The 27,470-nt window shown below is 47.8% G+C and overlaps 1 protein-coding gene across 1 annotated transcript in view; it reads right to left on the reverse strand.

The window, feature by feature from the left end:
* Positions 1-23,640, reverse strand: part of DNAAF11 (dynein axonemal assembly factor 11) — a 57,998-nt gene extending 34,358 nt beyond the window's left edge. The window contains exons 1-5 of the mRNA XM_054590098.1: positions 23,570-23,640; positions 17,118-17,285; positions 13,022-13,099; positions 7,639-7,811; positions 2,628-2,851 (exon numbers count right to left, since the gene is read on the reverse strand). Of these exons, the coding sequence (XP_054446073.1) occupies positions 2,628-2,851; positions 7,639-7,811; positions 13,022-13,099; positions 17,118-17,285; positions 23,570-23,579 (653 nt within the window). The 5' untranslated portion in view covers positions 23,580-23,640. The remainder of the gene's footprint in view (positions 1-2,627; positions 2,852-7,638; positions 7,812-13,021; positions 13,100-17,117; positions 17,286-23,569) is intronic.
* Between the last annotated feature and the right edge of the window lie 3,830 nt (positions 23,641-27,470).

The raw sequence follows: 27,470 nt of genomic DNA on the forward strand, positions 1-27,470 counted from the left end.
CTTTATATATCAGCAAGAACCAATTACCAGTTTATGTTTTAAATCCCATTCTAACCCTGGCTGGTATGGCTCAGTGGATTGAGTGCTAGCCTGCAGACCAAAAAGTCACTGGTTTGGTTCCCAGTCAGGGCACATGCCTGGGCTGTGGGCCATGTCCCCAGATAAGAACATGTGAGAGGCAACCAGTCACTGTATCTCTCACACATTGATGTTTCTCTCCATCTCTTTCTCCTTCCCTTCCTGTCTCTCTAAAATAAATAAATAAAATCTCTATTTAAAAATTTTTTTAAATAAATAAAATTCCATTCTATAAGATACTTAGAAATAAATCTAATAAAATATGGTGTGAGACCTTTATAGAGGAAATTACAAAACTTTACTGAAGGACTCCAAGGTATAAATAGGGAGCTATTGTAAAAAAAGATCAGCATGAAAAGAACCAATGTCACAAAGACGTCAACTTTCCCCTAATTAATGTATAAGTTAAATGCAATTTCAATCAAAATTACACTGTGGATTTAGGGGAATTTGAATAGCAGATTCTAAAATCCTAAAGAGGAAAAATTTAAGAAAAGCTGAGATGATTTTGAAAACTGAGACCATCTCCTACCAAATACCAAGATTTAGCATAAAGGTATGGGGATTCAGACCCTGTGGAGGTGCCCCGGGGCAGCCTGGGAGCCAGAGCGGGCCCACGAATCTGCGAGCGGAGGGCATGTGGGAAGGGCGGGGTTAAAGGTCAGTGGGAGCAGAACTGCGCCTTAGCAAACGGTGCAGACAGGTAGCTCCTCATATGGGAAATGGCTAGTGACTACCCTACACTGTGGCCAAAAATTAATTCCAGGAGAGCAATACTGGGGTAGCGAAGAATGTTCTAAACAAGGCCGCAGAGCACAAAAGTAAGTTTAGCTACACGAATGTTTTTGAAATCTATAAAGCAGAATCCCTTATTAAAATTAAGAAGTCATATATTGGGAAAAGATATTTACAGACCATATAACCACTAAAGAAACTGCATTCAGAATACAGAAGAACTGTAAGTCGATAAGAAAAAAAAAACTTACAACTTATTTAAAATAGGCAGAGGACCTGAGTAGAACCAAAATGGGAGATACCTGAATAGACAATAAACGTATCAGAAGATATCTGACATAATCAGCTCACTAGTAATTCTATAAATTCAAATTAAACATAAGGTGCCATGTAATAACCAACTTGATTGGCTGATGTTTTAAAATATCACGTTATCTAGTACTGACAAAGATTATATGCATAGAAATGAATACACTTTAGAAGGCAATTGGGTAATTAATGCCTATAAAGTTGAGAAGGTGCTCATAATTGACAATGTGGCAAAGTCACTGCTGAATACCCTGGAGAAGCCTGCACGCCTGCACGGGGAGGCGCGTGCGGCTCTGTCTGGGGAGCTGGACGGGGGAGAAGGACCCGCCGGCCCCCACAGGGCGGCTGCCCCGGGCTGGCCTTCCGCGGCAGCCACAGGGAGGGCCGCGCACACTGCCGGGGCCGGGGCCTCCTCTGAACGTCAGGGCCGGGGATGCCCTAGCTGTTAGGTGTTTTCCGTATCACCGCTGGGGTGCACGGTGACTTATTCACCCAATGCAATGCTATTCCACAGTCAGAATGAATGAACAAGTTCCATGTGTCCTCAATCTCAGAAACATAATGTTGACTGAAAAGTGAAGCAGTAGGAAGACAAGCACTCATGCTAAAACACACACACACACACACACACACACCCCAAATGACACGTGTGTAAGGAGGCATAATTACATAGTTAACATATTAAAAATAGGGGTGGGTGCAACATACATGAAGTGTGTACTGACTGCAGCCGGTAGACATCACTGGGGACGGCAGGAGGGACGGGATGTGGGAGGAATCCTTAGGGGGCTTCATTTCTTATTTTAAAAGAGACCCCAAACAAACATGCAAACTAGTGACATTTATTAAGTCTGGATGGTGGAGCTATAGCTGCCTATGTTTTTTTTTTAACATTTATGTATGTCCAAAAATTTTATAATCACTATTTTCTCAACTTAAGAGGTTCTGTTATCAAAATATTTAAAGCTTTTACTCTATGGAATCAAATCAACTGACCATAGTTGCAATTCACTTGAACAAGAACAAATAATTCGTATTTGCAAAAAAACACCAGTAAATGCTTATTAATCACTTAAAAATGTATTCATTATATAATTCACAAAAGAAAACATTTTATGGTGCAATCAAAAGTATGCAATTTATTATAATGTCATTTGCATTAAACTTATCTAAAATACCCCTAGTCTACAAGTCAAAGTCTCATACACCTGTTCATTTTTCTCTACTGGGCATCTTTCGGACAGATTCTGTCTGAGGGAAAGTTTAAATGCAAATTTAAATTGCTAGTTTGGAAAGGCTAAACTTCCTAAGGGAAGAAAGCCTCATGGGATTGTCACAAACAATGGGATGCTCACAGCCTCCCGGTCCCCCTAAATTCACATAATAATATATTCTTCACATTAATCATCTGGAATACCAGTGACACTGTGAATACCTCAGGAAAAGAATGTGGCTGGTTGCTTTTAACAAAAGTTACTGCAAAAGTAAACTAATAATTTACATACGGAGAAGCACTGACGTCAGTGTCCGAGCGTCCGTCAAGGCCTGGGCGACTTTCCTTCCCTTTGTTCTCATGCTCTTCTTGAAGCTTCCTCTGAGCCTCTTGCTTGTCTTTGGCTCGTAAGAGGCAGTAAGCTCTCTCCTGCTCTCTGATTTGTCGTTCAATTACTGGAAAATTCTGTAATGCCTGAATCCTTTCGGAACGTTCTATTTCTTTACCATCCAGCCACTTGAATAAAAAACAACCGACAGAGAGCAATTACTCAAGAGCTGCCATTTGAATTGGCCGCAAGTTGACTTTGATTGGGATATTTCAAACTTAGAAATAATAAATAATGCACCATAATGATATGGGAAACATCAGAAGCTTTGATCGAAGTCAATGTTTGTTTCATACAATCAATGCAGTTTATAAACTGTGTAATAATAAGTAGGACTTCTGTTGAAACCGATGATTAATGACAAGCTCTCAAAATATGAGTATATGAATTCTGTAACTACTCACTATTTCAAGGATTTCAATGCCCCAAGTCAAACTACAGCTCTAAAGTATAACAGTGAGCCTTCCCAAATGTTCTCTACAAGAAAGGGCCTTGTATTGCACATTACACAAAACTGAGCTCTAATACACATGAGCTCATGTTCTACCTCTTCCAAGAGACACAGAGTGTACCATTGATTGCTATGGTCACTGTTTACACTGGTATGTTTATAGTGATTTTCCAAGTTGAAATATTCAAATATATAAACACCAACCTAAAATCTACAGTTTCAAAGCTACCAGTTTAAAGATACCTATGTATTGCCCTGGCTGGTGTGGCTCAATGGATTGAGTGCCGGCCTGTGAACGGAAAGGTCACTGGTTTGATTCCTAGTCAGGGCACATGCCTGGGTTAGGGGCCAGGTCCCCAGTAAAGTAAATCCTTAAATCCTTGCACACCCAGGGGGGTGTGCAAGAGGCAACTGATCAATACATCTCTTGCATATCGATGTTTCTCTACTGATTGAGGTATCTCTCACACATTGATGTTTCCCTGCCTCTCTTTCTCCTTCCTTTCTCCTCTCTCTAGAAGTTAACTAATAAAAATCTTGAAAAAAAATAAATAGATGCCTGTTTATTTACCCAGCCTCATTCTACAGAAAGAGGGGAAGTATTTATAAAGTATTGAAAAATGTCCTCTCCTCCCAAGAACAGACATGTTCTATCCCGTAATTATTACTTTACATGGCAAAAGGGGCTTTGCAGATGTGATTAAAGTAAGGGTTTTGAGATGGGGAGATTACCCAGATTATCTGGGCGGGCCCGATGTAACCCCAAGGATCCTTTAAGGGAAGGAGAAGGCAGAGGTGCCAGGGTCAGACTCAGGGAGAGGTCTGCAGGGGCTACACTGCTGGCTTGGAGCAAGAAGGAAGGATCCATGGTCTTAAAAGCGCAGGCGCCCGCAGACGCGGACACAGGCAGGGAACACACCTTCCGCCGCGGCCCGCGGGGAACGCAGCCCTGCCCGTACCCGTCTAGACTTCTGACGTCTAGAACTGTGGGAGTACAAATGTGCATTGCCTGAGGCCACCGGGTTTATGGTAATTCGTTACCCCAGCAATCGGAAGCTAATACAAAGGACAAAAGTGCACACAGGTTGAAAAAAATATAAATTTAAAGAACGATCAGGATCGGTTACATTGTATATCAAAATAACAATGTTGAAATTTGGAAAAAAATAACTTAAGCTATGCTCTTGGTCACAGGACCCACGGGGCTGCTGTAGGTGGGCTGCAGATGTGGCTCCGAGCTTCCCGGCAGCCAAAGCTAAACAGGAAAACATGACCAGTTACGTGACTTGTGTTGTCTTTCATGAGAAAATATACTACTTTTCAGCTTTCCCTTAATATTTATTTCTAAAACGCCATTTCTGAAGTAGAGCTTCGCCGTGGAGATCTGCAGACCCGTCGCACATTGTCCACAGAGCAGCGGACTTCGTAGAGCCGTCCCTTCCAGCACCCTCCAGGGCAGGACGAGGCCACAGTGGTAAAATCCAACTTACTGCAACCTATTCCTTAAGCGGGTAAGTCATGGCAGTCCAAGTACTTAGCCCCCTTCCCTTTTTATTAAATTAACCTACTTCAACCTAGAGCTAAGGTCTAAACAGTTTGGAGAATTCTGAATATATATAACTTCTTCCATTGGAATTTTGACAAATATTGGGAAGCAAGGTGCTATTCTCTCACTGGTATCTGGGACACAAGGATTTAAGGATTTATTTTAAAAATGCATGGGCATGTGTGTAATTATGTGTGTGTGTATCTTTCCTTATACTTTGGGTTAAGTAAATATTGATTTAATTTAGACCTCTCATTTCTAAAAGATTATGATAAATGAACCCCCATCACTATACAGACAGGAGACAGAAAAGCTTGTATTGGAAACTAATAACAACTTTGGGACTGTGCCACACGTCTGTCAGCACCTGTCCTAGGGGTCTTCTTACTGGATTTCAATTTATTTAACGACTCCCATTAGGTAGTCTTTGAAACTGGCCCAAGTTTCCTTCAAGCCAAAATCACACCTGCGCTTAGACAGCCTAATGAACTGAGAGATTAAGTTTTAAGTTTTGCACTATAATACGCATTTCTTGGCCTTTATTTAGGACTCTTGAAACACAGAGGTAGAGTATCCACGCTTATTGATAACCATTGAACAGGTGCTGTGGCAAAGAGAAAAAGAAAAGAAGATCTATTGAAAGCCTCACAGAACTCTTTTAAAGTAAGAATTATTATCCCAATACAGATTAGGAAAATGATACATGTCCCTGAGAGCTAGGGGACACGTGCGTCACACACGACTCTGCCTGCTACCAAACTTGGGCCACTACGTTACCGTGTCTGTCCCCTTGTCAACTGGACTGGCTCAGCCACACAGAGGAGGACCCTTGGAAAGGGCTGAGTCTCTTCACACTTCTTCCGTGTGTCTGTCTAAATAACTACTTTGTTGTTACGAGTTAAACTATGTCTCCCCTTAAAATAGTTAAAGTCCTAACCCCAATACCTCCAAAAGTGACCTTATCTGGAAATAGTCATTGCAGACGCATCGGTTAAGGTGAGGTTATCCTGGAGTAGGGTGGGCCCCTAATCCAGTATGACTAGCGTCCTTATAACAAGAGTGAGTGCCGTGTGCAAGGACGGAGGCCCAAGGAGAACGCCACATGAAGGTGGGGGCAGAGCCGGAAATGATGCTTCTCTGAGCCAAGGAACACCCAAGGCTGCCCGCCACCCCCAGCAGCTAGGAGGGGGGCAGGGGACAGATTCTCCCCCACAGCCCTCAAAGGGGACCAACCCTGCTGACGCCTCGATCTTGAACTTCTAGCCTCCAGAACTAGGAGACAACAGAGTTCCGGTGTTTGAGGCCCCCAGTCTGGGGGACTTCGTTACGGCAGCCCTGGGGAAATGATACACCTGTTAACACGATTCCTTTCTAGCAGATCACAGCTTTCAAAGAAATAAACGGTGACGAAGATTCTAAAGTTGATCAGCCTATTTTTAAATACCAGTAAACACACCTATGAACACTGTTTTTCAAAGGGAGGCTGCCGCCCGGTGTAAGAGCTGAGTCGGAGCAGGCTCCGTGAAAGGGACGCCTTGCTCCAAAGCCTGTGCATCAACCCGGAGGAAAGCAAGGGGAACGGCTGCAGTGCGAACAGTGGTCTTTTAGGTTCCAATCCCACCTGAGCCACCTGCCAGGTGTGTCAGCTTAAATGAGGGCCACCGACTCTCTGAGCCCTGCCTGCCTCATCTCCGAGTGCGCTGGTCATCTCCCTGCTGGGGTCCAGGAGGGTCAGGGAGGTCGCGCCCAAAGCACCTGGCACAGCCTGGCCTGGGGTCCAGGCGCCTGTCTGTGGCGCTCACAGACTGCTAGCGGGACCACTGCGGCACCGACGCGGGTTCGGCTGGGCCGCCCCGCACCTTCCCAGGGAAGTGGCTCACAGCACGATACGGCAGGGACCGTGCCTGTGATATTCTGGTCATCGTCAGTTCGTCTTCCAGGAAGTCATTGTACAATGAGGATCAACCCGGATTCTGTTTGAGCCCATTTCTCATTTATTCTAAACCTACATCCTAGATTCAATTACCTGAGTCACTCATTCTCCTAAAGAAATGCTACGTGAGGAGAAATGTGTCCCATTAACCTAGAAATCTCAGCTACACAGAACACAGCAGTCTATAAACAAACGTCCTCTAAGAATTGAAGAAAATGCCTATCAGAGAGTCAATGCATCTGTGCATTCTCTCTGTGCAGAAGAAGCACAGGGCTCCCTTGCAGGTCGGGAACTCTTGGAATTGCATGGAAATCAACATTATTTCTTACATATGCTCAGGCGTATGATTTCTCTAGAAAATCCTGCCTAGTTCCAAAAACATCAGATAAGGGGGGAGAGAGCAGAGGAGGTGAACACAGAGAGAGCGCTGGTTCTCAGATGAGGGCGCAGGACCAACCACGTCAGACCCACTGCATCAGAAGCTCTGGGGGAGGGGCGGGCAAATGCCGGCCAAGTATTCCAATACCTACAACGTCTGAGAACCGCGGGCAGAGAGAACGAGTCAACAGAAAGCAATAATAAAATGATAATTATAAAAGTTATAAAAACACAAGAGTTTAAGACTAGGAAAGCCAAAGGTATATGTCACTGTAGCCACCTCAAAAGCCCCAAGCTATTAGTAGTGATGAATGCTCTTTGTAACACCTATTTCAATTTATCACACACACAAAAAAAGTAGTTAAATTAAGCTCTGTGTATTCTGAATGAGGGAGAAAAGTATGCAATTTACTTTTTCAGAGATTTAGGGAAGCAATTAAAACAATTTTATAAAGGCTCAGTCAAAGGATTGGTTTTTTTATTTTTCTGGAATATATCACTCTCTGAAGCAACACATTTCCTGACAACACTGTGAATAAATCGGGAATTGCTGTAGTTGTGAGCTGCCATTTGTTCGGAGATCTCTGCGTCACTGAAGTAAGCATACCTTTAATTGCTGAAGAGTTGCCACCACGAACTGCCGGTAGCCATCAAAGTCGGCACAGGGGTTCCCCATGAGGAAGAGCTCCTTCAGGTGGATATTGTGCTGTAGGGCTTTAACGCTGCTCAGCTCTCCAATGAAATTGACAGTCAAGTCAAGTTTTGCCAGTTCCTCGCAGCCTGTCGAGAGAAATGAAAACAAAGAAAAAATCACATTGGTAATAAAATGCGTGCAATAGCACATAACAGAAGTAACAGTTGCCATATTTTAAGTCTGCCGACCGCTTGTGCTGCTTAGCAAATCCTGTCCCTGTCACACCCTTGCTGTGTGACCTTGGAAACGTTACAAGTCTCAGCTTTCTCATCTGTAGAAGTAGAGCAGCATTGGTACCCGGGGCAGGGGCTGTTGTGAATATGATATGAGATGATTTGAGTAAAGTATTTACTTAGCACAGTGCCTTCCATCTAGAGAGCTTCAGTTAACATCCACTAGAATGGGAAAGAGCTCCATGAGCCCTGGCTGGTGTGGCTCAGTGGATTGAGCACCAGCCTGTGAACCAAAGGGTCACTGGTTCAATTCCCAGTCAGGGCACATGCCTGGGTTGCGGGCCAGGTCCCCTGTGGTGGGCACAAGAGAGGCAACCACACGTTGATGTTTCTCTCCCTCTCTTTCTCCCTCCTTGCCCCTCTGTCTAATAAAATCTTAAAAGAAAGAAAAAGAAAAAAAGAGCCCAATGAGCACACTTGTGACTGTCACGTGGCTCTTGGACAATGTGCCCCGAGGGAAAGGAGGACGCTGGCTGTGGCACCAGCAGAGAGTTTGCGGTTTCTTCCTGCGAACTGAGGAGGAGTTGGCCTGGCTCATACAGCAGCCTCTGGGGGGCCTCTGGGGGCAGGCTCAGCTGTCCGTCCCTGCGACTGGCTCATGCCTGCAGGGCTGGATGGCAGGTTTTACAGCCTTCAGTGCCTTTTGACGCATCTCCAGCTGAAACTCATCTCCACCTTGTTCTGCACTCCACCCTCCTCGTGCTTCCCGGCCACCTACTGCTGCTCTGCCATTGTTGTTGTGGTTCCTGATATCTTATATGAAGCTCACCAAAATGAACTTGATTCAGAGTGGCTCACAGCTCCGCATGTCACCTGTGGCAAAGTTTTCTCATTTCTGAGGTCTCTACGGTGGAACCACTTCCATTCAAGGGCAGTGTTCTCTCCCCGTTACCCTTTCTTCATTCTGGCACCCGATCCGCCCTGTCCAGAATTCCACGTTTTCCTCCTGTCTAGTCATATCCCAAACCAGTCTCTTCCACTAGGTCAGTCCCACTTTAGCGCTTCCAGATGTAGGCCCTCACCCTGCAGTCATCCACCCACGCAGGGGTTACTGGGTACCTGCTCTGTACAAGTGACTGAGCCAGGTCTTTAGAATGAAGTGGCGGTGGGGCGCGGGGAAGTCCATGGTATTTCACCTTGTGTCTAATACAGAGAAAGGGGGAAAAGAGATGGGCATTGGAATTTTAAGGAGTTCGTCCCATGGGGGACTACCTGTGCCAGCTCAGCGTGGTGACAAAGGCAGCAAAGAAGCCGTCTTGGAGGTGGACCCTCTAACAAAGCAGCCCCCAGCTGATGGCAGGACCAGAGAGGAACCTCCCAACCAAGCTCCTCCCGACTCCTGACCCACAAAACAGTGGGGGGTGAAGGTAAGTTGCTTTCAGGCAGGAAGCTTTGGAGTCGTTTTCTTTGCTGCAGTGCGTCACTGGAGCTCTAAGGCGAATGAGCTAAGGAATTAACAAGGTTCCCACAGCTGTGACATGGGGCATTGGGCGCTGAATGCAGGTCTGCCAGCAGAAAAGCCTCTTTACATGGGTTGTTAGAAGGTCTCGTTGCCAACGTGAGCTACTTGCTACTAACACATCCTCATCGCCGTCATCATCACTGTAAAATTCGCCAGCCAAAGGCTTGAGAAAGGCAGCCCTGCAGAGGTATCCACAAGGAGTACAACTGGGGTCTATGAGTCCAAGCAGCGCGGCCACACGCAGCGGACGGCCGGGCCCGCACAGGCCTGCCTGCGGTTCAGAGCAAGGCCTGCGAGGGCCAGACCAGCCGGCGGAAGGCGGGAGGAGGCGGGAGGAGGAGGAAAGGCCAGCGGCTGGATGGGGGTCGGCACGGGGGAGTGTCCCGTCTCCCCCAGCAGGGCGTTCATGCAAAACACCGGTCCCCATACGTGGGTCCACGCCCCGTATCTCACCAGGCTATCCCATTGTGTGACCAGAAAATATAAGCAGGCGGGTGGAAGGGAACAGAGAGCCCTGGGGTGGTGTGAGAGGGCACGTCCGCACCTCCCACACCAGGAGGACAACAGACGAGGCCCCAGTGAGGCTGTCGAGGAAGAGCCATAAAGCCCCATCCGAGCACGTGTAGCGGAGGGAACGGGGCCACCTCCAGGGGCAGGACTTACGGGCGTGAGGGCAAAAGGGAAGACCGCTGTTCTCCAGCAAAAGCATGGAGCACCCTTGGGCTTTTTAAACCACGTATTGTGTTACTACAGTAAACATACTAATCATGAAAGAAATGAATATCCAAAATGCACAAGAACAAATAAACACTCTTATACATTCTAGATTCTACCACCCAGGTGAAGGACATTCATAACTTCACAGCTTCAAACACAATCATCTCTATGAAAAAGGACAACAAAATTGTTATTTCTATTAAACTAGCAACAATAGGGACAATTTAAAAAAAAAATTGTTAAGCCCATAAGACAATTATATTTTTCAGCATTCAATCTGACAATACATAAAATAGGCTTTTAAATTTTTTTCCCCTGAATCCAGGATTTCATTTGGATACATCAACTTCAAACAGGTAATTTGTACAAAGCTGTTCAGAAGAGTTTTGTTCACAAAAGCCAACATAATTAAAAACACTTGGAGCACCAAACAATAAGGATTATTTAAAACACATCAATATATTTGGTAATTCGGTCATTAAATTATAAAAATGTGGTCTCAGCCACTATATGAAGAATGAATATGAAACTACACATGTATATAAATATAATTAAGTTCACGTCTCTATGTCTGTGTGTTTGTTTTGCATTGGAAAAAAATGTTAGATGGATTGTATGAAACGTGAAAGATATATTTGGGGCAATCTAACTTAAGATACAGGTTACCGGGTATTTCCTAGTTCCCTTTGACAGATTCTGGGAGGCATTTCAAGTATGTTTTTCTTTCCTATAAGAACAGCCTGACATTTGAAAGACTCCAACAAGTTCGAAAATTCATGTATTTTTGGATCTCGCTGTGATGCTGTAGATGAAGGACCCTCCAAATGTTCATCATATTTTTCAGAGTGATGAATTCTTAATTTTTCTTCTACTCAGCCCGCACATTAGAAATTAAACCACATTTGCCATCCTAAAGAACAGTTCCTGCTGAACGAGCCAGGCTCATTCCTCCTCGACTTTGGAGTTAGGCACTTCTTCCTCCAACGGAGTCCCGCCCTCTGCCTCCTGTACTGTGACGGTCCCGCTCAGTGACCTGGGGGGTCTGAAGATCATCGAATTCAACAGCACTGACTTCCCAAGAGGGAGAGCTCACACTAGTCGGGGCCCCACCTCTCCTTCTAGTTCGGGGTGGGTGAGGAGGAGGGGTGGAAAAAGAAGGTACTTTATGCTAGCCCAGTGATCACAACAGGGAAAAAGAAAAAAGGATACTAGCTATTTTTTGCCATCCAGCTAAACAAACAAAAATACCTCTTATGTTTAAAATTATAGCCCTGGCTGGTGTGGCTCAGTGGACTGAGCGCCAACCTGAGAACCAAAGGGTCGCTGGTTTGATTCCCAGTCAGAGCACATGCCTGGGTTGCAGGCCAGGTCATGTCCCCAGTAGGGGGCACAGGAGAGGTAACCACATATAGACATTTCTCTCCCACTCTCTCCCGCCCTTCCCCTCTGTCTAAAAATAAATAAATAAAATCTTTTAAAAAATAAAATTATATTGTGATTTACTCAAATAGAGTGTGTGAATCCACCTTCCCCCTCTCTCACCTTTAACATTAAAAAAAAGTGCACATTTGCCAGGAGATAAGACGCTCATCCCCCCCATCCACAGCCTCAAACCACCGTGCGGCCAATGCACCCCTATCAGAGCTGGGAAGCGGAGCTCCACACGGGAGAAGCATCCAGGCTACAGCCCCAGCAGGACTTGGCTCCCAAAGCCCAAAATGACAATAGTGGCAATGCTGCCCTCTAGTGGCAGATGACCAAAACATACAGCAAAAATAGAATGTTCCCTGTCCTTTGAGATACTTTCTTAAAAATAGCAAGCCGTGGACATGCCAGCTGAGAGTGAGAGTGTTCATGATTCCCTGACATCTGAGACTGATATTTAACTGCCACAAACCGTGGATACTGAGTAAATTTTATCATGCCATTTCTATGAGAACATGGTACGAGGGCTGTAGGGTGGTAGCTGGGAGAGCGCGAGGACCCGATTTCTAATACAGAAGAATCAGCTCAGCTCCAGCACCGACGCGGGCTTGGGGGCTTCGGCGGTGACGGCAGACTAGGTGTTGAGGATGGAAACTCAAAATGTCTGATGAATATTTATGTCTTTGCGGATGAACTTTGATAGTCACTGAAATGTCGATTTCTGCACTAGGAGGTAAATAGGCTGAGACTGTAACCTAAGGGAAATCCTCCCGATGTTGGCTCTTGGCAGATGGGGTGAGGTGGGCAGAACCGCCTGCCTGCCGCACTGCAGCCCCCGCAGGCAGCCAGCCCCGCGCCTGCCCCGCGCAGAGCCCGCAGCAGCCCAGCCCGCTGGGCGTGGAAACCCAACCTCACGGCTGCGGCAGAGCCCGCAGCGGCCATCGGATCAACCAAATCCTGTGTGAGCATGAACAGACACCAAGTGTTACCGGACACCTCGAGAAAAGTAACAGCACGAAACAGAAGCCTGCCAAGGAAAACAGGAAACCTTCTGGGATGCAGAACAAGAGAAGGAGGTTTATGTAAGGAATGCAGGTTAAAAGGCACAGAGGATCAATCTGGTGCAGCCAAAATATATTTAAAAGAAGTCCCAGGGGAGTTCCAAGAGAGCAGAGGTGAGGGGTGTGTCTATGAGGGCTGATCCCGCTGATGGCTTCACAAGCGTGGGCCCCTGTCCAAATTCATCAAATCGTGTGCACGGAGTATGTGCCAGTTTTTGTTCATCAATTAAACCTCAGTAAAGCTCTTATTTAAAGAGAATAATTGTGCCCCAAAGGACGCCATCAAGAAAGCTGATACAAAAGCCCACAAAATGGGAGACTATATTGTTTAAGCAATATTGTTTACATCAAATTTTGAGTTGCAATTTTAATTTGCAAAATAAGAAGAAAATTCTTACCTTCCAGATTTTCAATTTTTTCAATGTTGTTTAAAGCTAAATTCAAATATTCAAGTTTCTTGAGCTTGCTAACATTTTCTGAAATATACAAACAACGCAATTAACCTTCAAGATAAAAGACATTATGTTACATACGCTATTGTAAAGGTGATAAAGAGAATCTAAGAATGGTTATGCTTATCAAAACCACGCTGGGTTTTCAAATCTACGCCTGTACCCCAAACACTGTTGGTTGGCTATGCACCATCCACCAATCCTCCATCCGTCCCAGTGGAAGCCAATCTGCTCGTTTCTCCGCGGCCCCACCTCCAGGGGCTAAGGCTTGACCAAGCTGGGCCGGTGCACGGCAAGCCCATGTCCCCTGCTAGTGACAGCTCAGGGTCTCAGGCTTGAGTCAACACTCCTGGCAACCACGTGACGCGGGAGAGGACAGGCATGCCAAGTGCTCCCAACCAGATGAACGGGCAGGATCTATAGTTCATGCTTGGGCATTTCCTTTCTCTTTTTCTGTTGAGTGTTTTAAAAAAAGAAAGAAAGACGGAAGGAAGTAGTATCCCTCCTGACACTCGCAGTCATCTTGCAGCCAGGACGGGGCCAGCGCTAAGACAAAGCCCACTGTGGCTGGCAGAGCAGAGGGAAGGGATCGAGCAACCAAGAGGTGAGGCCTGCCCTATCTTTAGACTAATCGTTGGGTAAGATACTAGATTTCCTTACTAGAAAGCCACACCGCATTGAATTTTCCTTTACTTGAAGCCCAAGTCATGCTGATACAGGATTATCATTTTTAATAAATACAAAAACCCACATAGGCAAAACAACAACCATAAGTAAGTCAAGAAATCAGTGTAGGATGGGGCCTTTTACAAACAGCTAACACCAGAGCTAACGTTGCTTATTGCGTGCCATGTAACGTTCAAAGCGTTTTGCATATATTATGTCATTAATCCTCATAATAAGCCTATATGGTAAAAACTCCATTATTCTCTCCCTGTTGCAAATGAGAATTCTTAGATGTGAAGAATTGATACATTTGCTCAAGATTAAGTGGTAGAGCCAGAAAATTTGACTCCAGAGCTTGATGGTAAATCACTGCACCACACCTTGATAGAGCAGTCCTTTCTCAGAGGACATGAGCGTAAAAACACTACTCAGAAATGTGTGCTTGGGCAGCCCCACTTAAAGGAGGATTCCCCTGCCCATTTTTTCAGGGATATGATAAAGATCAAATAGGATTACTTCTAATCATCACCCTTATCATTCCATTTCACTTAAAATCTACAAAATATATGTTGCCATAGACCCAACAATAACAGTTTTCCTCTGTAAGTCTCTGTTGACTCATTTTTTCAAAACGAGAATTTTAGAAAAAATTACTGAAGTGTCTCTCAGCGGGTAGATTATCCTAAGTAATGCTGACGTTCAGTGAAGATTCTCTAGGCAACATCTGAGCATTCGAGAGTCAACAGATTTGTCGAGCTCTGAGTGCCAAGGATTTTGATAGACAAGAATGCCTAGTCTGCATTCTGAACAAAAATACCCGAAGTTCACGTCGTTAATTTTGCCAGCCCACAATCGAATAATACCTCTTCTTTCCCCACACTGGTTATATATACAACCCTCTAAATGTTAAAAGAGTCATCTGGTGGAAAAGTAAAGTAAAGATTTGTTCTGGAAGGATGTCCTAAGTTAACTGAAGAACAATGGGCCAAAAGGGTCAGGAGAGAAAACTTTACTGTGCATAAGTCAAAACGCAGAGAGCCTCTTGGGCAGCAGGGAGGGAGTCTGCGCATTCTGGCCCAAGCCGCCCTGGAAGCTGCTGCAGACCTGCCCCTCCCCAGTTCAAGCAGCTCTGGGGCTCCGGCTCTGCCCAGGCCTACGGCTCGCTGGAGGTCATTACAGATGCAGACACTGGGAGCCCACGCCCACAGGTTATGGGTCCGGAGGTCTGGGGTGAGGCCTGAGCCCAGGAGGGTCCTCAGCTCCCTCCTGGACCCACACAAAGCCTTCCCCCCAAGCCCACCTGGTGAGCAAAAGAGCTCAGGAGGGACAACTGTTTTTGCAGACGTCCCCCCACCCCCAGGGCCACCTCCAGGGCGCAAGAGCTAGCCGGAGTCCAAGAGAAATAGTTGTACCCAAATGAGCACCTGAGCGCCTGTGGGTAGGGTGGCCCTGAAAAACCCCATTGTTGCAACTTAAAAGGGTGTTCAATTGAAGCATACTTTGGAAGCAAGAATGTAAGCCCTCTCGAGCTCTGGAAAGGACCGAAATACTGTGCTGCTAATTAGTCATTGTGACGGGCCCAGCTGCGCAGATGAGAACTGCGGGAGCTCCAGAGCTGTGTGAGGAGGACAGCCTCCCATGGCCCGAGTGACGCTGGTGGTTGTCAGAAACAGCCTTTTCATGGAGCCATGCGCCACAGTTTCGAATTTCTGGTAAAGTCAAAGATGCTGAAAATAACTTTGCAGAGAAACATAAAGAACTCTTACAAATCTTCCCTCCTGCAAAGAATGCAAATTCTAGGGGTCTTGGAACCTTACAGCGTTTGGAATGATCCACCAAACCAGAGGCGACCACGTCAGCCAGGGTTGCTCCACAGCAGCCACGCCGACCTGTCAGGCCCGGTAACTGTCCTGTGCAGTACCGTCCTGGCCTCCGCACGCAGCTTGACTTGGCCGCCCCCACCCCCTGCCCAACACACACGCACACTTCGGACCGCCAAAAACGTCTCCAAGCGTGGCCACGTGCCCCTGTTGAGGACCCCTGCACATCACAGAGAAAAGTTAAGCTGTGGCTTAGAAGCTGACCTCTGAGTTCCAGCGCCGCAAGCCACAGGGGTCGCGTTCACTTGGCCCTGCCAACCGTGACCCCAAGCCTTCTCCTCCGACTCTGCTTGGGGTTCTCCCGTCTGCTCTGGCCATCGCTGGCCTGGCCTGCGGCACCCCGGGGTCAGTAACAATGTTAATAATGGCAGCGGGTGTCATTTACCCCACGAGCTACCTGCATCGTTTCACGTAGTCCTTGGACCACTGCTGTTTGTTAGGTGTGGCCCTGTCTGTTTCACAGGTGGCGAGACTAAGCCTCGGACAACGCACCCATCTTGCCTCCTTTCCATTTCTAAGTGGCAGAGGCGGGGCTCAAACCCAGGTCTACCTGACGTCAAGGCCTGTGCCTGCTCTGACCCCCACCTGACGCCGGTGTTCTTCTGAGCGTAAGGGGACGCTGCTCCTGTTCCCCTGTGGCAGGCCCCCCGGTCGAAGGACTCCACAGGCCTCCCGCTCTGTGCCTGTTAACCCGTTATTGTCCGGGCGCGGCTGGGAGGACTGGCTCAACCCATGGGTGAACTGGGAGGAGCAGATGCCCAAACCCTGGCCAGCCCTCTCTCCTGGCTTCCGGGGCCTCCCTGCAGTGGAGGCACAGGGTCTCCTCTGGCTGCCACCGCAAGCTGAGGGCCCCGCCCAGGTCGGGGAAGCCTGCAGGTGTCTCCTTCTGCACATGATTGGTGGGAGGCCACGAAGCTGCCCAGTCTCAGCCACATTTTCTAAAGAGTTTTGTCTGTGATGATGCTGATATTTTGATCTTCATCCGCCTGACTTCTATATTTACCTTTCATTTCTTTCCAAATGGGAGCAGTAAACAAAGGTGTGGTTATCGAAGTCCCTTGGTACCTGACTCTGAGCACAAAGCCTCCCTTGTGAATAAACATTCACGACGCACCAGGCAGAACTAGCTATCCCAGGCTGCGGTAGCCTGTGAAGGGCTCACTCAGTTCCCACAAAACCCTCTCAGCTTTGTACAGGGATATAAAACCAGCACAGGTGCCAGGACTGTGTCCCCTCCTCTCTTGCAAACTTTTTCAAAAACAAGCAAGGCAACGAATGTGCCCCCGCCTTTAATGTCCCCCCGCCTCCTAGATGGAGATCCCTCGGGCCAGGGAGACTGACCACCCACAGCAAGGTTCAGGAACGTACCCTGAGAGCCGGCTGTGTCTCTTCCCTGGGCCATTCTCTCTCAGCCTCTGAGAATCACACTGCCTCTCCCAAGTTCTCCCATCCCACGGTGTCCAAGAAACCACGAGAACAGAGGCCTGAACACTTACCGATCTTCCCGATGAGATTGTTCTGAAGGTAGAGGATTTTCAAATCCCGACACCATTTGTCAATATGTTCTAGCCTTTCTATCTCTTGCTGATGCAAAGAGAGCTCCTCCAGGGAGAAGATCACACAGTCATTGTGCTCGGCATTCCGTCTGATAAGATCTTCTGTGACTGAGAGAACACAGTTACGCGTCACGCTTCTGGCCTCGTGTTCATCACTGGGTTATTACATTAGTGACGTGTGGGTCTTTTTCTCAGCTGTTAAATGCCAATTTACCACGCCCAGGTGACTTTCCAAAGGAAGGGGCTCAGAGAAGGGCTGCCCCCTGCTGGAGGTTTTGTGGCACCACGATGGGTCACGGGGGAGAGACGTGGTGCCATAGTTTTGTCCCTTGAGCAGGGTCTTAGGGGGAAGGAGACAGGGAGACAGCAGCGACTGAGGAACGCTGGTGCGGGATCTCGCGGTGGTGCCGCGGCAGCCCCGGGATGCGCGCTCGGTAAGCCGGGGCAGAGAGACTTGCTGCAGAGGCACGGTGGAGCGGGGCTGGCAGAGGGCAGAAATGGGAAAGCGCGTCCCACCACGCAAGTAGGGAAGTTCACCCATTCGTTCGTTCAACTGGCAAGTGTTCCTTTAACTAGAGTTGAAGAGAAAAGACAGGAATGCCCAGACTTTGCCTTGCAATCTTACACAGCAGCCGCCCCTGCGTCTGTTCCGGGAGGGGTGCAGGAAGCTGCTCGCAGGAAGAGGGGTCACGGGAGTCTCCCCTCAGCGGCAGGGGTGTTGCACAGGCCTGCAGGGACCACCAAGGGACTGGAGACAATGCCCTGGGGTCCACGCTTTGAGCCGAGATCAAGACATAAAATCATCTGCCTAAGATACACTCCAGTTGAGGCGGGAATAAAACCATTCTTCCGTTTGAACCCTGGCCTTCCAGGATGTGAAAATATCGCATGTCCACCCCAAGAAATCATACAGATTCATTTATCGCCCATTTACAAGGTGCCAGGCACCATCCTCAGTGCTTTGCATGTAATAACATGAGTAGATATAACATTTACATTTGTCAGATGAGGAGTGAAGGCACAGTGTGTAAACTCATCTGAGGGCTTGGTACGCAGCGCTGGAGCCACGTTTTAAATGCAGGAGTCTGGTGCCCTGAACCACCATGCTCTGCTGTTCCCCACCAGGCACCACTAAGAACCTCTCAAGATGTCTTAGCCCTAAATGCATAGGCCCCTCTGGCTGAGACAAAGGTCTTCACAGCACCTTTGGCTGCCCCACGGCCATGCCACATCCCTGCAGTGGAATTCGCCTTTATGAAGCAATGGGAAACGTGTATGAATCCGATCATTTGTGCGCAGTCAGCTGGACCCTCTGCTCCTTCTAGCGACGGGAGTGGAGAGGCTTGCAATGTTCGCTCTTGGGAAGAGAGACGGGGGAAACATGGAGGTCAAGAGGTCAAAACACTCTGTGCGGGGAGTGTTCCTGCAGTCTGAGAGCCACACACATCCCTGCATGAGGGAGGGTGCATGTTGGGGACCTTGCTGTCGTCAGACCTGGAACCCATGGGGCCAGGAGGACATGCCTAGCCAGCGCCTGCGCTCTTCCCTCCAGACTAGCCTGGGTCCAAGAGCAGTGGAATCCTCGGCCCAAGCCGTCCCCACCCGCTCCGAGCCCTGCTGGTGCTTCTCCAGGCTCATTCCTGAAGATGGCCGCACCGCGAGACGCGCCTCTCTCCTCCCAGGGGTGTCCAAGGAGCAGCTGTTTCCTGGGGATGCGGATGGTTTGGGGTGTAGGCAGTGTCCACCTTCACACACAAGCAAGAGGGACTGGAATCGAGCCGGGGGGGTGGGGTAACCTGGGAGCCAGCTCCCCCAGCTGCCATGCTCTGGCACGACCCGAGGAGAAATGTACATTCAATGCAGCCTTCTGGGTTGTTACGCAGGCATTCGTCTAGGGAGGAAAGTGCATTCGGCAGTTTCATTGCAGCTTGATATGTGGTCCTGTACTTATATCTTTCCCCAGTTGGATCCCCAGGTGCCTGGGAAGGCTGAGCGGGGATCCATTCCAAAGATAGGAACCTAACTGAGCTCCATAGGAGCTGCTGGCTGCAGGCGTGGTCCGGGGCAGATGTGTTGGGGGAATCCTGAAAGCGTCTTGTTAAGCATCACTTGCTCTCTGGCCCGGTGGCTGCAGCAGCGTTTGCCAGCCCACAGAGAGCTTCCTGGGTCTTGGGGACATGGAAGGTATCGCAGCTCCCCCCCACCCACCCACACCCCCAGCTCTACAGTCCGAAAGGCTTTCCTGATTTGTCTAAACCTAAAGACTTGCAGGCTCCTCCAACCCTTCACAAAGTTCCTACTGGTACTAAATACTCTTCTTATGTTCTCTTCCTACACCTTTCTTCAAATTAAAAAAACTTTTTTATTATGCTATTATATGTGTGAATTTTGATCATTTTCATGCAATTGTCAAATCTTTACTCTCGGGGGCCCATAGATAATAGGAAGGAATTATGTTGATCCATATCTCCCAATCGTGAGAATTAAGACAATAATCGCTATTAGTTGGAAAGGGCGTGGGGCAGGGGAATCCCCCTTACAGTAAATAACTACTTTACACACAGGTGCTCACAAGGGAGGGGGGGGTCCCCGAGTTAATTCAGCGCAGCAGGGAAGCTGGCCCACCAGCAGCAACTACACACAATTGGTGCAGGTTGAAAGAAAACAGAGGACCACAGGAGACGGGAAACTGGGAAGGCTGCGAATTTCCCAGAGGCCCTTTTCTGAACTCTTCTATACTAAGCAAGCTGCTGTGTAGCATGCCATTTTGTAGCACTTGGGAAATTGTTGTGACACAGTACTGCCGCGTCCGTAATGGCAAACATCGGTGCAAAACCCACAGTCCCCAAGAAGAAACCTGTCGGAATATTCTACACGGTGCGTGGAGATGATAGGGTTTCGTGCTTTTGAATGCAAAAGCACTTTGCAGTTTTAGTTACTACATAGTTTAGACCAAACGTTCTTTAACCCCAAGAAGAACTGTTCACCTTTAGAAGGTCCTGCTCCAAACAATAAAGCACTGTGTTTACAAGAAATCACTCTAGGGATTTAAAAATGCTTTGGAAGCATTAATATGTCATTAAGGGATTGTATGCTACATATTGCTTTCACTTCCTTATTTTGGAAAAATTCAAAGAGCAAAGTACAGGACTCAGATGCATTCTGACAGATGTCTCAGCCATAGAAGGTCCAAACCAACGTCTGCACAACTGGAGGAATGAGTGGTTGATGCACCGTAGAGATAGTTTTAACCACGGGTTCATATTTCTCTCACTAACAGAATTCTGCTGAGGAATCCAAAGGTTTAAGCAGAATTGATCAGCCAGCCTAGGCTTCCTTTCAACTCTGACTGTAATTGGATTCTTGATAACTTGAAGGAGTGTCAATAACATGGCTTGTGTGGTGGGGGAGCAAAGGGCAGAAAGTTTCGGGGATACTGGAGGTTGTCATGCTGGGTTTGTTTCTACAAAGCTTTTTGGTGTATCGAGCCACTGTTTTAGAAACTCCCCAAGCCGACAGTGTAGCGTGCGCTCCTTCAGGCTTTAGATCATGTTTTGTAAACAGTCCTCTGTTTCTCGCTGGATCAGAATAAAATCAATAATATATGTTTGTGGCAGATTCTGCAGAATTTTTAAACATCTTCAAAGACCTAGCAGATACATACAGGGATGGGCAAAAGTAGGTTTACAGTTTTTCATATGGAAAATAATACAATAATTAATAAATAATAGTACAAGAATAAACTGTGTTTTGAATACTCACAACCGTAAACCTACTTTTGCTCCACCCTGTATATGAAACAGAGATTTAATAGAAATTAAGGGATTACAAACAAGTGGCTACCTCTCGAAGCATCTAATAACTCTTTTTTTCTGTTACTTTTTTCCAAAAAGAAACTTTAAAAAACGGGATTACTCATTGGATTACTGCCTTTTCTTATTGTGTTATCATAAGGCGCATCCTGCACCCTATCGCCTAGAGTGTGCTATTAAAAAACATTAATCAAGTGCAGCTGGGCAATGACAAAAGCACACAGCGCAGTGAGTGCAAAGGAGAGAGTGATCCGTGCTACCGAGGGACAAGATGGAGGGCAAAAGAGGCATCAAGCAGAAGCCTGAGCTGAGTCTTGAACTGGGAGGAGATGTTTGCCAGAGAAGCCGATGAGGAAGGGGCAGCCCGGATGGCTATCCGTGGCACCTGCAGGGCTGTGCCACCCTGTTCCCCCTGAGGTTCTGAGTGACCCCTCCTGCATTCTGCCCGCAGACAGACAGCCCTCAGCTGCCCGCCTTCTTCAGAGGTCACTTCAGGTGAAGAGCCCTGAGCCACGGTCGTGCGCTTTCCCAGCAAAACCCATCTCTAGTGACGGTTGCCGCGGGCTACAAAGGCCCAGCCTTCTCACCCCAGCTTGGGTTGTCCCCCATTCCAAGTTTAGAGTTCCTTCCCAGTGTCCGGGTTGGTTAGCGGAAGCCTTTGTTAAGATGCATCACGGCCAACCTCATTTTCTAGCCACTCCAATAACGCTGCCCAGTAAACCTCCTGCACACTAACCTCTATCTAAAAGTCTGCCTCCCGGGAACCCGCCTGGGAGAGTCAATACCAGAAGTGGTAGCAAAAGCAGATGCTAAGATGGGACTTTGAAGTCAGCTCCCCTGCCGCCCGCCCAGTGGCAACCAAGACACCGATCATTACTGCTGGATAGACGTTACGATGAGTGGCGAGGTCGAAGTGACAGCCAGTGGGGGTTTTACCCACGGAAAGATGGTCAACAGACCATGACATCCCTAAGGACACTATAGGTGGGCAGCGAACAATGATACTACTCAATCTGGACAATCAAAATACAGCAAGGGTCGATGACCTGAAGGACAAGGACATCGATCACCTCAATAAAAACTCACAAGTTCTTGCCCAGTTTCCAGGCCTTTGCCCATTTTTGGACCTGAAACTAGGGTTGCCAGATTTAGGGGGGGAAATTATATATATACATATATATATATGTATATGTATACGCACACACATATGCACATTGTTTGTCCTGTATTTTATCTAACAACCCATTGATTAAAACAGAGCCTGGGTCCCCAAAGGGAAGGCCTCTGCAACACCCCAACAAGAGTACATGGCAGTGATACCTCTAAGCCTTTAAAAAAAAACCAGCGATGGCCATTACCTGAACAATGATATGCTGGGAGCAGGGGGTTGAGCTGACATGAACGCCTGCAAACACAAAGCATTGCCCAGGTATCCTTATTCAAGTGGGACGTGTTGGAGCCAGGTAATCAATGAAGTCACATCCAAGTGCAGCATACAGTGAGCCCGCATACAGAGATTAACACTTGTTAACCCGTGAATAAATGTTGGAGAATATTTGGGTTGTTTCTGGTTTTGTTTGTTTGTTTGTTCTTTTGTTTTTGTTTGTTTGTTTGTTTGCTACTAGGAAAGCAATTGTTATAAATAGACATATACAAGTCTGTGTGTAGACAAAGGGTTTCATTTTTCATTGCTAAAACCCAGGAGTAAAATGATTGGGTCACAGGATAGAAACAAAATTTTCATTTAATTTTTTACGACTGTTTGCCTAATTTTTTTCTACTGTTCTATGAAAGCCTATGAGCGGAAATATCAGTAACCAATGAGGCGGTCACATTTACAAAGCCGCCGTCATCTCTTCCAGAGCAGAAACCCCGTCATCTACCCCAATCTCTTGACTTTAAAATATTAATTATAACACTAAGGGATCGATTAGGCTGGACTGCACCAAATCGCCTTTCGGGGAGGACAAATACGGTGCTGGCATCAGAATGGTTCCACCTCACGTGAAATTCTGTTAATCCCATCACTTTGCACTGCTCTCTCGGTATCTTTTTAAAGGAACACTTTTACAACACTGTGTCTGTTAAACGACATTGTTCTTGCCCTATTCTTGTTTTGGAGATGAGGAGGCTTAGGCCCAGAGGGGTGAAGTCACAGCCTCCTGGGGAGTAGGTGCAGCAGGGAGGCCGGACGCGGTTTCCTGGACCACCAGGCAGCCGCACTGCCCTCCCCAGTGGGTCTAGAGCGGCGGCTCTGTGACAGCAACAAGCCCGAGACCACAGAGCAACCAAGGGCACGCGCGGGCCCGCCCCCAGTGTATCTGCGCCCTGCGCTTCCACCGCCCCCTTCCACCCACCCCAGGCGCGCCCCATTTCACCGAGGGCGACCCCGAGCCTCTCAGAGGCCAGGCTGCCAGGAGGGTCGGAGGAGGACCTGGCCCAGCTGGGTCTGAACAGGGCGAAGGGACCTGCTGTGCCGCGCTGGGCTCAGATCCGGGTTGGCGCCAAGGGTCCGAGTGGACCCCGCACGATGTCTGGAAGGGGAAGGCTCGAGGGCGAAAGGTGGGAGGGGGCGCTTACTCCGGCCCATGGCACCTCTGCTGTTCGTGGGCTCCGGGAGCCCCCGGGAGTTCCCTCTCACGTCTCCGCGCGTCGGCCAGGCCCTTGGGAACCATGGCAACGGGGACTCTACGGAGGCCGCGCATGACCAGGCGGCGCCGCATTTCCCGAGCTCGGGCGGAGCAGGGAAGTGAGACTCCGCGGTGGAGGGGCTCGCGGGCGGAGCCAAGGCTGCCTCCGCCCCAGATCTCGCCCTGTTCCACGATCCCACCCTGGCCTTCTGGGGACCGCTTCCTTTCCCCTGAATCAACCGGCCTGACTAAACCGAGGAACGCAGGGCCTCCAGCTTCCCGGTGGGATCCGCCTCCTAGGCGTGTCTCTTGGCCTGCTCTCTACTTTCTTTTTCTTTTTTCTTTTTTTGTATTTTATTTAACACCTTCCCACACCAGATGATCTGGATTTGGCCCCCACTCCATTTACCAGCGGCTTGGCCTTAAACTTCCTGGGCCTCAGTTTCTCCCTCTCTAAGATGAGTAATAATAATAACCTCGAGGATCGCTGCGAAGCTTTAATGAGAAAATTAGAATGAAGGAGAGGCTTTTTTTTTTTTTAAACATTGGGCTCGGCGTAAAGGTTAGTTGTCCTCTCTTCAAAGTCACTGCCCTACACCCGTCCATTTCCTGCTAAAATTTTTTCTGAAAACATCACACACTGCCCCCTCCTTCCACTTTCCCTAAGCAGCAGTCTCCGCGGAAAGTATAGGGAGTCTCCCTCCTACGGCCTCCCTGCTCCCCTCATAGCAAACCAAACCTCTCTCCAAAAGTGCCCCCTCTATTGCCCCCCAATTCTGGACTAGGAAGGACGTGAGTAAGCTCATTCCTTCTCAGATGCTCCGATGGTAGCGCTTTGAGGTCTGAGACCTCCCAAGAGCAGGTTTATTTTTGAATATTATTATTAGAAACTTGTTCCCCTCTACCCTATTTGCAAAAAAAAAAAAAAAAAAAAAAAAAGGCAATATGTATAAGATTCAAACAAAACCCTCCGGCCATCCCAGTCACAGTCTTACTCTGGTATGTGTATCACATTTGCATTTTCAGAGAAGATGCACAGAGCAACGCTGAGCGCAAAGAAAGGCATTCTTTGAGCGGACGCCTGTTCCGTGTTCGTCACGGGCAGTTGCTGGGCTGTGCAGGATGGAGGCGAGAGTGGACTCAGGCGGAGAGGCAGGAAAGGCAAACCGTGGAGTGAAGGAGGGACTAATCAGTGTGGCGGTGGGGACAACCGCAGAGACAACTGACTGAGAAATTAGACCCTGGTAACCAAAGCCCTAGGGCCGAAGGAAGGGGACAGGAACCGTGGGATTTCAGGCACTACCTCCCCACAGCGGGAGGAATATCTGACGCTCGAAGGAGTACCCAAAAGCACTCAAACTAAGACTGTAGGTAGGATCCCCTGCTTCTACCCGAAAGTCTGTTTCTCATCATTTCACCATTTTTTTGGAAGGAGGACAGCGTGGGGAGAAGAATATGACCTCTGGCTTTGAAGGTCTGGCTCAGACCCGCAGAGTTATTATTGTGAGGCGTCACGCAGATTTACTAGTGTGAGGCGACTCCACCCTCCAGAGCTAAAACTCACCCGTTTCCACACGCAGGCAGCAATTCCGACAGCCGTCTGCGGTGTGCCGCTGCAGGTGTGCGTGCTGGGTCTGATTACCCCCAGAGGGGAGGACACGCCGTGAGCGGCAGCCCGGTGTCGCAACTCTGCCTGGGCGTGCACGTGTGCGTTTTGACAGCGCAGGGTTCATCAGGACTGAAAAGGACCGAGCTTCTGGCAGGAAGCTGGTACGAGGGGGTATTCCAGGTAGAAAGATAATTTCTAAGATGACAGAGGCATGAAGTCAAGTCTAGTATAAAGGATCTCCGTGTCTGGGGCAAAAGAGGAAGACAGTCCAGGACTCTAGAAAGTTCTCGTGAGCAATTGCCACTCAGAGGTCTGATACATTGACTCCGAACTTCTGTCCTCACCTTCAGAAAAACTCACTCTTGAACCTCAGCCTCACTCTGAAAAACTCTCTGCTGGTCAAAGGGGCCTTGAATTTTTCCTGAAAAACGTAACGTCTATGAAACGGGGGTCTTCTACTGGTTCATACACAAGTTAAACAATGGAACTGTCATCCTACGTATGTGCTCAATGTTGCCCAAGTGCTCTGAGGTGTGAGTTCACGCTCACAGCAGCCCTTGGCCACAGGCAGTGTTATCCTCTGCAGAGTACAGACCAGACAAGGAAGCAGAGGCCTGCTGGGATTATATGACCGGGACCGTGGATCCAGGCCTTGGGGCCCAACCCTGCATTCTCTGCTGCATCATTTTCGAGACTGAGAGCTGCTTGAGGACAGGGAGGGAGTTTGCTGTTCATCGCTGAACCCTAGCTGTCAGCCCACTTCCCGACACCCATTACGGTTCACTTGTTGAATGACTGAATGAACGAGTTGGTGAGCCGATCTCCCCAAGAGCTGGGCTGTCCTGGATGAAGGGACTTGTCACTTTAGTAGGATCATCACAAAGCCATTCATTGTTTAAGGAGATCTAGCAGGTGACCCTGGAAGGGTGCCCCCTTCTTCTAGTCAGAGGACATTTCCTTGTCTTTGGGACCTTTCCACTAAAATTCAGGATAAGAGCTCCTTCCAGGAGCAGGGACTTTGGCAGATTGTCACCTCTTTGGTGAAACAGAGAAGAGCCCTGGGTAATAAATCAGTGAAACCAGGAATTTTACTTAATAGTTTGTCATGGGCCAGTCTGGGCTGGTCATGTTATATCCTTCCTCAAACGAACATCACAGTCACTGTGCTTTTCAGAAACAGGGCACCTACGGGGGGCATGAAGGGCAGGTGTACAGACGCGCTGTGATTGCCACAGTCCACTCGCAGGAAGGGAAATTGGGAAATCAATCACACAATGTGACAGCTCCAAGCAAAGTCAAGTTCATTTCATTCAAACTGAATGAGACAGTTTAAAGAGTCATGGTGAGTGTCTGTTTATGCAAATCGCTATTCAAAATAGACTCATTTCTTTGGCTCCTGGAAATATAACAAGATGCGTAGCGCTTCCTGAGGAAACTGCTAACCACATTTTGGTGCATATAAGTGGGAGAGGCAAATCTCGAAGAGAGTGTTTTGAAATTCCAGGAACAGCAAAACAATCTTCCTACTTCTTTTGTGATGGACAAATTCCAGGGACATTGACCTAGAAAGCTATTTGGTTCTTATTCTCTTCATTATTTAGTATTCTGGTGATGAGTAACTAATGTTGTGGTTGCAATTCCATTGTACTTACATTAATTTTCCTTCAGAAGGGCTTCTCATTGCAACTTTATGGCAGGTTAGCAAGCTCCCATGTTTACCAGTATCTCTAGAATTCCAATTCTTCCTTTGTTTCTTTCCTTCCTTCCTTCTTTCCTTCCTTCCTTCTTTTCTTCCTTCCTTCTTTCCTTCCTTCCATCAGCAAATATTTATCAAGTGCCTTCCATATACCAAGCACTGTGACAAGTAATTGAGACAAATTAAAACTATCTCCAAAAACATTAATCCTGCCTTAATATAACCTAGAAGGATAAACTTGAACCGAGGCCCCTGGGGAAACGGCAAGTAACTGCCAATCCTGCTAATGATAATAAGTTTATTTTAATTGCTAATATATTCCTAATTACTCTAGTTCTAAACTGTTTACTTCACTGTCAGTCATCTCCTTTGATTTATGTTCTTTGTGAAAGACTTTGTCATATCAATCAACCCTTCAAGCTTGGTGGCAGCTGCTGGAAGCGATTTCACCTTCCTTGTCACACAGCTCGGCTGGGCACCATTTGTCGAAAGGCAGAAAGAGGCCTTCCCCACAAAATCTTCTAGAATCTATGGCTTCCCGTTTCA

The sequence above is a fragment of the Pteronotus mesoamericanus genome, unplaced genomic scaffold, assembly GCF_021234165.1.
Source record: "Pteronotus mesoamericanus isolate MK-2021 breed Mesoamerican mustached bat unplaced genomic scaffold, CSHL_Meso_final scaffold_174, whole genome shotgun sequence".
NCBI lineage: Eukaryota > Metazoa > Chordata > Mammalia > Chiroptera > Mormoopidae > Pteronotus > Pteronotus mesoamericanus.